Here is a 14,173-nt window from a genome sequence, read left to right as displayed (position 1 = left end):
TAAGAAATTTAAATACACACATCTCAAAGTGTAACATTTTATTGCAGTGAAGTTATACAATATGTACATAATATTAACAAACTTATTCATGTTGATCTATTCAGATTTTACTAAATAGTCTTATTACGACAATGACTTGGTAGCCACTCCTTGGTCCTGATTTCTTTCAGGATCCTGCATGCGGAAAATTTTCACATCACTGATTTTTCTCACGGAACTGTCATGAAACAAAGATAAAAATTAATTAGCTAAAGAGAATTGCGTCCAAGTGCTTTTGCCTTGAAAGTTTCACTTCATTTGAGGGGAGACTACTAGGACACACTTTCATTATTAAATTATACTATTCACCACAAAAATATCAAGGGGGGAGAAAGTAGGATAAAATGCTCCTTTGATATTTTTGTGGTGAGAAGTAAGTGGGATAATAAGTACTTTCACAAGTAAACCATCAAAATTAAAATAAATCCTAGAAATAAATTTTAAAAATACATTTTTGGTTTGTATGGGCTGGAGGCTATGAAAAGACAATACCAACCTCATATCTTGTGGTGTCAGGAAAATGAACTGCATATTTTTATGCATATCAGCTGTGGCCATCATCATGTCCATAGAAATTCTTCTGTTAACCATGTCCTGAAATTTAAGAAGTTTATTTTATACAGTATGTGAACACTATTATACTATAAATTGGTACTAGCTGTTAACATTTAAATAAGATAGTGGCAAAAACAAATGTAATGCTGCCTTATTTTGTAAATATTACAGGGTTGAGCTAACCCAATCCTTGACTTACATTCATACAATTCTGAATTCTAGCATTCTTTGTAGAAAAAAAATAATTTTGGTTGCATTAATTTAACTATACACCATATTAAAAATAGTGGTATAACTAAGCAGCATTTTAAAAAAACAAGCAGCATTTTTAAAAAACAATTTTAACTGCAGTCGCACATTTTAAAATTGTTATATACAAATATTGTAAGTTACGTTAATTTTATATAAAAATAAATTATCATAATGAACTGAAAACATAACCAAGCTTCATTAATGTTCCTAACAAGTGATGATGTTTAAAAAATAAGAAAAGTAGTTGTACTACTCGTTTATATTGGTCATCACTTACCATAAATACATCAAATTCATCCAAACATCTGAATGGAGATTCCATGGCTTCCCACAGAGATAAAATAAAACAGACTGTAGAAAAGGAGCGTTCACCGCCAGATAAGGACTTCAAATCTTTGGCCTCCATACCAGTGCTGCCTTTCCCATCTTGTGAATCACTGGATGTATTCACTACAATTTCTAGCGTTTCTTTGGTGAAATCAAAGTTCATTTTACCAGTGAAGGATCGCTGTGCCATTTGGATGAGGAAGTAATATCTATAAAAAAAATTAAATTACGTGCTTATGGAAAAGGACTATAACAGTACAATTAAGAAGGAGGAAGTGGCGCTGGGTTGGACACACGGCGAAAGGCTCATCAAAATTTGACATGCCAGGCGCTGGAGTGGAACCCCCAAGGAAAATGGAAGTGGCCCAAGACAGACCTGGAGGCGGAGTCTTCTTGAAGACAGCAGGGATGTTTTGGGAGAATACAAAATTAATAGCAGGGGGCAGGGCAAACTGGAAGGGTAGAGGCCCTATGTTTCACAAGGAGCAAAGAGAACAAAGTCAAATTACCTGCTAAACCTGGTTTTCTTTAAAATCGGGGTCCTGCAGTTTAAATGTATACTTTTAGCATGCAGGTTAAGTTTCCTGTGTTTGTAATCCCCGCCCAGTATTCACAACCTGAATTCTGCTGACCTCTCCCCCCCCCCCCCCCCCCCCCCCCCGAAAGACACTCAAATAAAGTTTTTCATGCAACAAATGCAACTTATCCAAACAAAAATAATTAAATAAATATAGCAAAATTTTATTACTTAGCTCGACTTGCAATCAGTTTGCGCATTCTTTGATAGGCTATTTCCCTTTTAACCATCACCTAGAGCAAAAAAAATAGCAAATTAATTTTGTTTAACCATCACCTAAAAAAAAATTGGCAAATTAATTTTAACCAACACTTGAAATTTTTTTCCATGCTATTATTAAATTAATTACTTCAGCCAGTTTTGAAATAATTAGTAATAGTTATAGTGAGAAAGAGTGAAAGTATACTCAATTTTCTTTGTGTGTTAACATACTAACCTCATCTAACTTATCAATATATGCCTTCATCTGCCCAATCTCTTTTCTCACTCGATCTAGAGCATCTTTCTTCTGCTTATATGTTGTTGAGATAACCTCTTCATTACCCTGTTGCTCTTCTTCTTCATTGATCCTTCGTTCTATTTGAGTGATCTCACTTTCTATACTGTTTGGTGTTCTGTTAGTTTGTATAGGTTCACAAACTTCTCTAGCTTTCTCTTTATTTGCTTCCACTTCTCGCTTATAGTTTTCCACCTACAAAAAAAAAAAAATGTGCAAATCATTTAAGGATTCACTTTTTAAAAAGAGATGTTTATCAAGATGAAATTCACATAAAACGAGCATTTAATAACTAATGATTGTCTTATTTAAGTTTAAAAAGTTTAAAGTTTAAAAATCTTTGCAATTAGTACTTGATTTAGACAATCTTGTATGACTTTTTCTTGTTCTTTCAATTTCGAAGTGTAGTGTTTTACACTATGCCGTGCATTATACAGGTTATCCTGTGTTTGGCTGATCTCCTCCCTTAGGGGAATGCCATTGTCTGTAGATTTCAGAACAATACATAGACTTTATTGATAAAACATAACTTCCATTTATTACAAAGCACTTAAAATGAGTTTCAATAAAGCAATAAGGAAATAAGAAATAAGGCACACCTGATTTTTCCCTTATGCTTGCTTCAACCCTCAAGTAACTTTCTTTGGCTACTTTCAATCTTTCTTCAGCCTTCTTTTTTTCCTCCAAGGTGGAATTTCTTTTTGCTTGAAGCACTTTTATTTTCTCATTGTATACTTGAACCTCTTCTTCCTAAAATAGTGAGGCAATATATGCTTAAAAAGTTACATTTCTCTATTTTCACATCAATCATAATGTAGTTGTGCAAAATGTTTAAGTTGTTTTTTTTTAAGTTATTTCTTATTTTGAAAACATATTGAAATAAAAAGACAGAAATGAAACCTTCTAGCATACCAGAGTGGTGACATCCACAGGGGCAGGATCCTCAACATTTTTTAACTCTTGAATCTCAAACGTGAGGCGACTTATGATCTCAGTGTGTTTGTGTACTTGTGTCATTAATTTCTTCTCTTCCTGTTGGTTCTTGGCAATCTCTTGATTTAGACTGTCACGCTGTTACAAAGAAAAATTACACCTAAGAAACTTACCACTCTCAAACTAACTTCAGTTGGAAGTAAACATTTTAAATATTATTGATTAAGTGGGGTTGCCTACACAACTACAGCTTTATATGGCATAGACTCGCCATGAATGTTCTTGAGAAATGGCTATCAGTCATGTCACATGTTTGATTGATAGCAGTTCTACATGTTCTAAGTAATTTTGTATTGCTAAAAGATGATGACAAATTTAGACAATATTAAATTGTTTAAAAAAGAATTTGCAGAAATTTTGTGTAACAGTCAAAAAGGCAGTAGAATTAGAGTTCATCTATTTCTATGACATCTGCATATAACGGGATAGTGTAATCAGCTCTATGCCAGGCCATCTATTACTTTCCCTAAAGTGAGCTAGGTAATCATCACAGTTGGGTGAGCTCATGGAAACTTTCAGGATAGCTGTTGTGCACTCTGCCGTCCACCACACCATCCCAAGCAAATCAATAACTCTTCTAATATTGAAAATATGAAAATCAATCAGTTACATTAAACTTTACTATTTAAATAAAGAAGGTAGATTTTATTGCTGGCATTGATTATTAACATGAAAAACCATTATAAGTATAAGAAAAAAAATGATATATCTATATTTGGTTTTAAAAATGAGAATTTCAAGTATAAAAACCTGATGAAAAAAAAAACCCAGTTAAAATTTACCTGGTGGGCCATTGCATTAATTTCTTCCTCTAGCTGTTTCTCTTCTCTCTCAAGTTTGACAATCTGATCCTGAACATTTTCCATGAGATACCTGGCTGTGGTTTTGTCTGATGAGTAGTAGCGGAATGTTGGCGTGCAGAACACCTGATCCCCTCCTAGTGTAAAGCACTGCAATAAACAAGGAAGTTATCTTTAGCATTTGTACAAGTTCTAAATAAAGAAAACATAATCCAGATCTTAACCCTTTGAAACCCTGAGCTCCCGGCCCAAAAATATGTGTTCCCTGGGCTCAAGGAGGAAAATACCCAAATCAGACTTAGTGAAAAAAATTACTACAAATATAAAAACAAGCTAAATTTTATTATTTTTATGAAGTTCCTGCTTAGTATCCCAGTATTCTCAGCAGGCAGAGCCTTCATTTAGACACAGTGGCATCTAGACGTTTAGGGCAAGACTGATTTAGACGAACTAAACCAGTAATCCTCAAATCATCATTTACACATAAGTGTTACATTTAAAGTGTTAGCCCTACTAATGCTTTTAGTTTTAGCACTGTAACTTCAGAACAAATCATTGTATAATAACTGTTAGGAGGTTTTTTTTACATACTCAGCTCATTAGTTAAACTGTTCAGAAAATATCTGCCAAAAATTATTGACCAGAAATAATTGCAAAAAAAATCAATACTAGAAATATAATATGGAATGCTTTTACTAGATATTTACTTTCAGGGACTGTTATCTCTATAAATATTCTGTCAGCTGACTTATGAGTAAATATATTAGCAGGAGACCTGCCCTATCAATTGTTTTGGTCATTGGTTACATGGGAGACACCCACTTCCACTTCTCTTGTCCTTAGAAGGACCAGCTACAAGACTAGAAGCTGTTTCTTTATTAACTAAAGAACCTCTTGTTTAATTGCATTCATAAAACATAATCATGTCATAATCTGTTTATTAACACATCTAATGTTTTTATTTAAGAAATACTTACTTCCCTTGAGTTAGTTGGCGGATTCCTTAACATCACCTCCCTTGCCACATTTGAATCCTCAATCAGTAGGACATTTTCAATGTTGCGCTAAAGATATAGAATAATTGGATTACCAGTATATTATAAACGGGAAAAAATAATTTTATTTAAAAATTGTGTGATTAGATTAGATAAAAATGATTGAAGCATAATATCTTTATAACATCTACCTGATCAATCAATGTATTGATAACCACCGGATTATCACATTTTATAACATCGAGCACACAAGGGAAGCGTTCACTTCTTACTCTCTGAAAATAAATCACAGAGCACATAAATACAAACAAATCACATGAATATCCCTAAATACCCAGGAATCTAAGTCATTAAGGACAAAGATTTAAATTAAAAAGCTACTTTTTAAACCATGATCCTTTAAAGAAATAAATGAGTCAATTAACTAAGTGTAAAATAAACCAGAAATTAGAAATATGATTCAATAGTAGGTTTTATTTCCATAATGTAAGCAAGCAAGTTCTAAAGAGAAAGACTGCCATTCTGTCTCTTCAAATTTAATTAAATCTTAAAATTTAATTCATAATAAGAAGTACTTACATATTTTGAAACATTATGTACCACGTTCTGAAACAAAGGTTTGGACATTCATAAATTGGGTTTTTTTGTTGTTGTTTTTTAATAGAATAAACTCACATAAACCCAATCTATACACACTGTATAAGATTGCTTATTTTATAGATTACACTGATAACATGGGTTATTTTATGGATTACACTAAAAAAGTAAATAAAAACTCACAGAGAAGGGACAGGTTATGATAGATGGTCGAGGTGTTACTTGTAAGCTGCGAAAGATATCTTCCAAAATCTTTTCATCGTGCCTGTCATGGCAGACAAAAGAACTGACCAAAGCTTTCAGACAAGACTCTATAGATAAAGCCCACTTGGTGTCCACTAGATCAAAACAGGCACCTTTTCAAACAAACAAGTACAAAATAAACAACAGAGAATAATATCAGGATTGGCACAAAGAAAATAATTGCACACTCATCATAGGATCCTCTTCAAGCAAGAAATATTCTTATTTAGCACACAATGAGCTTTTTTTTTTAAATTTTTTGCTCCTATTTAAAATTTAATGTTGCATCAATTAAGCATTTTTCACCTATTTATTCAACTTAAGCTACATCAAAAATTTTTAAACTATGATAAAAGTTATTGTAATTTACTAAGGGACAATGTAGTTTGTGCGTAATTACAAACAGAAAGACTGCCAAATATCTTTAATATGCCGCTTTTTGTTTCAATCTTTATGCATCAACTTGTTCTAATAGGGCCTTTTTGTCATTATAGTCCAACTTGTTCTGACAGGGCCTTTTTGGCATTATAGTCCAACTTGTTCTGATAGGGCCTTTTTGTCATTATAGTCCAACTTGTTCTGATAGGGCCTTTTTGTCATTATAGTCCAACTTGTTCTGATAGGGCCTTTTTGTCATTATAGTCCAACTTGTTCTGATAGGGCCTTTTTGTCATTATAGTCCAACTTGTTCTGATAGGGCCTTTTTGTCATTATAGTCAGCTGGAGATGGAGTTGAGCACACAACACAACACATGTTGTGTCCAAAAAACAAAATATTAACTTTACAAACAGCAACTTTGACCCTAACTCTAATAACATGCAAAACCTAATTTAAAATTACAAAAAGTATCTTAAATACTAAATAAATACATTGCAAAAAAACAACTATGCAACACAGTATAACACTCCATTAAAAAAAACAGAGTGGACAGAAAAGAACTTACCCAGAGGTCCAATTGGCACTTTATGAAAATGTCTTTTAGACTGCTGTATATTCCTTATAAGAACTGGCATCCATTCACCATATCTTTGTAGTCTGTCATTTGTTGCTGCCTGTAGCCTTCTAATAGCCATCTTCACATCTTTGAGCTTTGTCTGCTTTGTTCTCAATGGGGCCCTGATTTTACAAGAGAATATAGTATGTGTTTTATTTTTAATTACAGAATTTTAATTACAGAATATAATAGGACTGGGAAAAGATTGTATTAAAAAAGCAACCAATATATTTGCCACTGAAATCAAAATGAAAATATTTAATGTAAATATTTAAGAAAAGTCATGTTGAAGTAATTATTATACTTCAAATTTTTTTCTAAGAATTTTATAATGACATCCACACAAAAAAAGCAAAAAGTAAAATGTCCTTTTGAACCATAGTCCATGTAGCAGGTAAAGCAGAGTTCACCCGTTTCAGTGACCTTGGCATAAGAAAGGATAGTGTGGTCAGCACTATGCCACTTTTTCTTTCCCTACTAGTAGCGTTGGGATGTGTCCCAAGACAAATATAAAACAAATCTACAGGACAATAGAGACTAAATCTTTAGTAACTGAATGTAAACCCCTGAACCAGGAAATTAAAGTAACCAACTGTAAATAGTTTGGTTGTATATGTTTATAGACCTACAGTAAATAAACAATAGATATAGTATTGTACAAAATTGGCTCCAACACTCCAGTGCTCTTTAGCAAACCAGACTCTTCAAATATGTGCAGCACAATGTGGAGCAACAAAAGTCTGGAGAGGAGAGTTGTCCAGGAATTTTGCAGTGCATTTTCACGTTTTTTTTTTAAAATTGTTTCAGATTCTAGTCTTTGTACCTGTAAATCAATATTTTACGACACTTGCAAGCTGAATGCAACAATTTTTTCAAACTAAAAGAACAACTTCATAGAAACAAATAGTATACTTTGCGAGCTTTACTCACTCTAATTGTGAGGCATCAGCCTTATATTTAGCCACTGCACTGCGGTGCTGATCTAATTCATGCTCAGAAACTTTCTTTTTAGACACTATTTCATCTAACTTAAGCTTCAGGCTGCTTATTTGCTCCTCTCTTTGTCTCCGATCTGCTTCAAAGTCATGGGATGCACTGTAAATATTGATTTAACAATAGAAAACATTAATACATTAATTTAAACATTTTGATAATGTTTATAAAATAAAAGTGATAACTTTCATCACATTTGTTAGCACAAGAACCATAGAAAACATTTCTGAATGGGCATAATATGTTCCAATTGTTGTTTAGGAATATAAATGTCTCTGATGGAAACTTGTGAATGTCAATTATAAGATGTAGAGTCATCATTGAAAAGAAACTGCTTAAAAATTCTATCACATTACACGATATTGAAACTAGCTTTTTCCTAACATTTTTGCACAGCCAACATTGAAAAGAAACTGCTTTGAAGTTCTATTATTTTACACGGTATTGAAACTTGCCTTTTTCCTAACATTTTCTTGTGTTAAAAATATTAGACATAGGAGCAAGTGCCAAACATAGATATATATGATATAACAACACAGAATGGTATTTTGTCTCAATGCTAATCAGCACTAACCCCATATAAACAATTTAGTACACAGCTCCAAATGACATCAGTACACTGATCTGGCAAATCCAAACAATTTACTTACTGCTAATTTTTCTTTATTTTCTGGATCAATAATTTTTTATTTGTAAAAACATTCTTTATAACAGAATTCTTAGATTTTCTTTAAGCATAAATAAGTGAACAGAGTGATTTCCCTTTTCTTAATCAAAGGATTTTTTAAACAAATGGGGATAGCAGACAGCAATATTAAATTAAACCAGCTTACATGACTTTTAGTTCTTCAATTCTATCTTGACATTGTTTACACTCCTGACGAGTGTTTGATAAATCTTTATCACAAATTCTAAGTTCATTCTGGAACAAAATAGTTAATATATGTAACAAAAAAAATATTCAAAGAAAACATAAATAACTGGGAAGAATTTTAATATCAAGGTATCTACAAAATATTAAATGATTAACTTAACTATTCCATTTGTATTCAATGAAAGGAAAACTAACAGTGAGTGGCACAAGATCATCTTTTGCCTTCTGCAAATCTCCTTTCTTCTCCTGAAGTAATGGCTCCAGGAGTTGTATTTCTTGACCACAGTCTATCAGTCTTTGCTCCAGCTCTTTAAGTTTAACATCCCATTCATTTACAGTGTCCTGGCAATTAATTACATGGGTATTTTTTTAAATGTACCGGGAAGAAAAAAACGTCAACATAATAACCTCTATGTCAGTTCCTACCTTGGCTTGATCAACCATTTTCACAAATTTTGGAAGTGCTGCTTCATTTGATTTCAGTGCTTTCTCTAAAGGTTTCAGCCCCTAAGATAAGGAAATGAATGGTGTTTAAAGTGACAAAATAAAAAAGTATATCAACAGGTTTTCATAGATAAGTGGGCAAGTATGCAAACTTTACTTTTTTTTTTTTTAACACACAAAGTAAACAAAGCATGTACAATACCAAAATATATTTTGGTATGTTTGACATGAATAAAGAGAAGACAAAATGAAACAAATTATTATATTGTGTTTGACCTGAATAAAGAAAAAACAGATAAAAATATTTATCATTTGCATGATGGGAATGAAGTAAAGAAAATGTTCAGTGCGTTTGACCTGAATAAAGTAAAGACAAAGAAATATATTGACAGTGTGTGAATGACTGTGTAACCCCCAACCTTTTCCTTCTCAATGACAAGAGACCAAGCTAGTTCTCTCTTGAGTGCTTTGATCTTATCTTTTAGCTCTGACAAGGCCATCAGGTTCTTGAACTTATTCTCCCAAACTTTCACTTCTTTCAACATTATTGGCAACACCTGCAATGTATGAGGACAAACAATGCATGTGTATCAGGACATTCAACACATTCATAGCAGGACATTCAATGTTTCCATTTCTCATAAAAATAAGCTAATTAAAACTTTTTTTTTAACACATCACATTATAGTAGTTAACCAAAAACAAGAAAAGCCAAACATGGGCCTAATTAAGGGTTTCATTATCATCATTATGATAACTAAGCAATGGTCTTACCGACTCCTTAGAAGTGATCTCCTGGCGAGTTATCTCTTTATTTTTCTTGACTAGGTCATAATCTGAGCTCATCTGTTCTAGCTGAGTAGCTTTCATGAAAAACTAAAATAAAATATTTTGAGCTCATTTAGCAAACCATAAGCATCACATAAGTTTAGAAACATTTTTTAAACTTCCAGCTAATTCTTTCCACTAGTCAAAAAAATTTTACATTTTAAATAAATGTGTTAAATTATTACTGAAAATATTTTTTTTTTAAAATATGTAATGATTGCTCACTTTAAATTTATCAGCTGCTGACTTGGTGTTTAGGAAACTCCTACTTGTATCCTGGTTGAGAATGGACACAGGGTTGTCTACTTGGATGTTAAGGTGATCTGTAATTCGTTGCACCTCATCACGCTTCGAGGAGATCACTTGACCTGATTTATAAAAGTAATTTTCAAAATTCCACAGGACTTACACAAAAAAACCTACAAATTCTAAGATATATAAAAATAACGAACATTGTTATCAATTATTTCAAATGATTTGGCTTATGCATGAACGTGTGAACTAAATTTTTTATGACTAAACCAAAACAGTGAAAGACATTTAATATTTAATAGTAATTAATACTCATAAACATCATCACTACATAAGTAATGTGGGTATGTACATGGGTAAAGGTATGTGCTCTATTGTGTCTAAATATGAGTGTTGCTCATCAGAAATGAAACTAAATTGAGTTAAAAATACATTTTTACAGTAAAACCTTGAGCACTCATAAAAAATACCAGACTTGAATAAAATAATATTATTTAATTGTTATACAATACTATCCCTGAATGTAATAAGATGGTATATCTGGCTGTGATAAAATTTATACAATGTCTTAATGTGACATGGTACTACACCTAGATGTGATAACAAATATACTTGAATGCGACAAGATAATCTACCAGAAAGTAATAAATGATCTAACAGAATGTTCTAAGATGTTTCACCTGAATGTGATAAGATGTTATATCTGGATGTTATAAGATGCAATCACCAGAAATTTGATAAAATTATCTACCAGAATTTAATAAGATGTTATACCTGAATCTGATAAGATGCTACACCTGGATATGATAAGATGCTACACCTGAATTTATTAAGGTGCTATACCTGAATCTGATAAGATGCTATACCTGAATCTGATAAGATGCTATACCTGAATCTGATAAGATGCTATAGCCACTGACACCATCACAAGTAAACTTCCTCCTGATAGTGATGCTATCACCATAAACATCATGCTTGTAGCTATCCATACCTCTGTTGTTTAGGGTCACCTCAACCCATGCAGATCTAAAAGTTAATAAACTTTTTTAAAAACCTGTTTCATAAACACATTTAATATTTCATGCTTTTAAAACAATAATGTTATTGTTGCAAAGCAAAGAATAAAAATATATATTAAATAATACAAGACACTCTTCTAAGCTATAAACCTTTTGTCTGTTTTAATAAAATTCTTTATAGAACTTCCTCTGTTTGTAGACAAAGCTTTGCCTCCCAGTCCAACCACAAGTGCTGTAACAATAGCACTTTTCCCACCTAAAAAAAATTATTATTGTTATAAATAGACAAAAATATACTGAAGTAGAATGCTAAATAAACAAACCATTTATACGTAACATTGCAAATATGGTTGACAATCAGAAAAGGACTTACTGCCATTTCTTCCGATAATAAAGTTGACATGACTTCCCAATGTGACGTCTAGTCGGTTATGACACATAAAATTGAACATACTAATTTTTTTAATCACTCCAACAATCGGCTCTGCCTGAAAAGAGGAAGACATACAACTGATTTTAAGATAAGTTTTAAGATAATTATATCTATAAAGACATACAAATTAAAAAATGTTTTTTCCTTTTTAACTGCATTTGAGCTTTTATTATCATTTAATATATAAAGGCAAAACATATCATTTGAGAGATTACTAATTTGCTTTACCTTAGAATGCACATGTCTATACAATGGTTCAGCCAATGAGCTCTAAAAAATTCAATAATATTTTATACATAGAGAGAAAAAAGCATTAACATTTTAACAGCTGCAAAATTACATATGGTGCTAAATTTAAATTCAAGGTAAATGAATTTGATATATTTTATGACATGTTCAAACCTCAATAACTTCTTCATCTTCATCAGATTCTAAAGGTTCTGTATCTTTTCTATGTTTTTTCTTTGCAGTTTCCTTACTAGACAGGTTTGCAGCAGAGCTTGATCTTTTACTCATTGTCAACTAACAAAAAAATTAATTTAAAAAAATTAGGCCTTAATTTAGGGATTAGCAATTTTAATTAACAGGCTTAAAAACAGATTAAATTAAATAGAACACATCTAAATGTCGGGAGCCCATGTCGCGAGTCAGTATGAAGGGAGCCAATAAGTCGGGGCCCTTTTGACAGGGTTATTTTGACAGGGTTGTTTTGTCAGGTGTCAATTTGATGGGGTCATATTAACGAGACAATTTTGACGGGGCCGATTTGTCACGGGCCATTTTGATGGTGCACCAGAACACGCCTACTGTTTTAAAGCCACAGCCTTTTCATTTTAAATCATTCCTGATAACAATTATTTGATTGAAAAATAGTAAAAGTTGTTGGGCGGAGGGAGCTTTATATAAATTGTGCTTTATATAAATTTATATATTATATATAGATCTAAGTCTAACCAATTGATTACACGAAAACGATACATTCAGAGGCGTAACAACCCCTCCCAGCGCCCGGGGACATACTTTCATTTTGGCGACCCCCAATAAATTATTTATATTTAATATTCAAAACTGCAGATAAAATGAGCTTTTGATTTTTTAACCCAATTTGGCGCCCCTAGGGTTGGCGCCCAGGGGCATATGTATGTATATACTATATATACTTCTATTAAGGTTTAAAGCCTTGACAATGAGGTAAGTTTTCATACATTACTAGCAGCTGGCGATTTTTAATTTTACGTATCTAGATTAGATCTAGATTCTAGTAAAACTACGATAGTACAATAGATTACCCATTTGGCATTTTTTTACCAAAAAATGCCTAATCTAAAGACAAAGAATACTAAAATTATTATAAAATTAAAAATAAATCTAGAGTCTAGATCTAGATTAAAAATTATGTTGAGTGTTGAGTTGAGTAGTAAATAAAATAGTAAATAGTAAATAGACTAGATCTAGTTTTTTAATGTAGACGTAGACTATTGTTTGTAGACTGTACCGTTGTTTACCGTAACTTGTCAATGTGACTGTAGGATAGAGAGAGAGAGAGAGAGAGAGAGAGAAGGAGAGAGTAGGATAGGGGTAAAATCACGATATAGCGTCGGAAATTATTGGGTAATGTTCGTTGAGTTTCGGTAACATTCGTTACTGTAAACCATACTTTATTTGACCGGTGAAAGAAAAATAAAGTCAAGTGCATTTAATTAATGTTTTAACTTAATTTAATATTTTAATGTTTAACTGACAAAAAATTAGCAACAATTAGTAAATCTAAATATTATTAATAAAGTCGAGTGTAGTAATTAATGTTTTTTTTTTTTAAGAAACAGAAAAAACCTGCAGAAGCTTTGCGACAACCAGCTCTAGATCTAGTTCTGTTAGTAAATAAGACGATTAGGCTAGATTAACTAAAGTTAAAAGTAGTAAGAATAACTAGAATAATGTTTAGTAGCAGCAATAATTAGCACATACACTTAAAATAATTAGAAATACAAAATAATTAGCAAAACAGTATTTAAAATGCAACTAAAATCAATCCTTGCACATTTTTAAACATTATGTGCTAAAAATAATATGGCGGCAAATAAATGATGGTTTACAGTATTTCCGGTGGTTTCCGGAACGGCTCGACAGACTACGCCATGGTTTTACTGTTTTTTACTGCTGTACAGTTCCGGAATAATAACCGACGCTATATCGTGATTTTACCAGGATAGGATCTAGAGTCCAGATCTAGAGTCTAGATTCTAGATCTGTTTCACTTTCAGAATCTTGTTGATTTTCTTTTAATTTAAATTTGATACACTTCTACGCTCCGAATTTTTAAAAGAACCTACTTCCGGTTGACTTTTCCTTTGCAAAAGCTAGCCAGAAAAGTACGCAAAGTAAAAAAAAAAAAAAAGCGGGAGAGATCTCTAACTTTTTCAAATATTCTTAGAGATCTATAGATCTATAACAGATTATA

General features: G+C 32.1%; 1 protein-coding gene across 1 annotated transcript; it reads right to left on the bottom strand.

Annotated features, from left to right (window-relative positions):
* Nucleotides 1–24: 24 nt before the first annotated feature.
* On the bottom strand, nucleotides 25–13,282 carry LOC131938932 (structural maintenance of chromosomes protein 6). The gene is made up of 27 exons (XM_059297165.1): nucleotides 13,208–13,282; nucleotides 12,115–12,234; nucleotides 11,941–11,982; nucleotides 11,653–11,767; nucleotides 11,430–11,535; nucleotides 11,150–11,286; nucleotides 10,234–10,376; nucleotides 9,955–10,056; nucleotides 9,600–9,737; nucleotides 9,163–9,243; nucleotides 8,932–9,078; nucleotides 8,696–8,784; nucleotides 7,800–7,964; nucleotides 6,819–6,991; nucleotides 5,815–5,987; nucleotides 5,614–5,640; nucleotides 5,226–5,309; nucleotides 5,017–5,103; nucleotides 4,022–4,189; nucleotides 3,159–3,317; nucleotides 2,846–2,996; nucleotides 2,600–2,730; nucleotides 2,187–2,441; nucleotides 1,922–1,983; nucleotides 1,124–1,382; nucleotides 536–633; nucleotides 25–217 (listed from the first exon to the last, which is right to left on the bottom strand). Exons 2-27 carry the CDS (start codon nucleotides 12,226–12,228, stop codon nucleotides 124–126), a joined length of 3,300 nt encoding a protein of 1,099 aa, XP_059153148.1. The 5' UTR covers nucleotides 12,229–12,234; nucleotides 13,208–13,282; the 3' UTR covers nucleotides 25–123.
* Between the last annotated feature and the right edge of the window lie 891 nt (nucleotides 13,283–14,173).

This window comes from Physella acuta, unplaced genomic scaffold (assembly GCF_028476545.2).
Source record: "Physella acuta isolate Inbredline_101_S28 unplaced genomic scaffold, ASM2847654v3 ptg000260l, whole genome shotgun sequence".
NCBI lineage: Eukaryota > Metazoa > Mollusca > Gastropoda > Physidae > Physella > Physella acuta.
The sequence above is the reverse complement of the archived record's forward strand: the minus strand, read 5'-3'. Positions and strand labels throughout refer to the sequence as shown.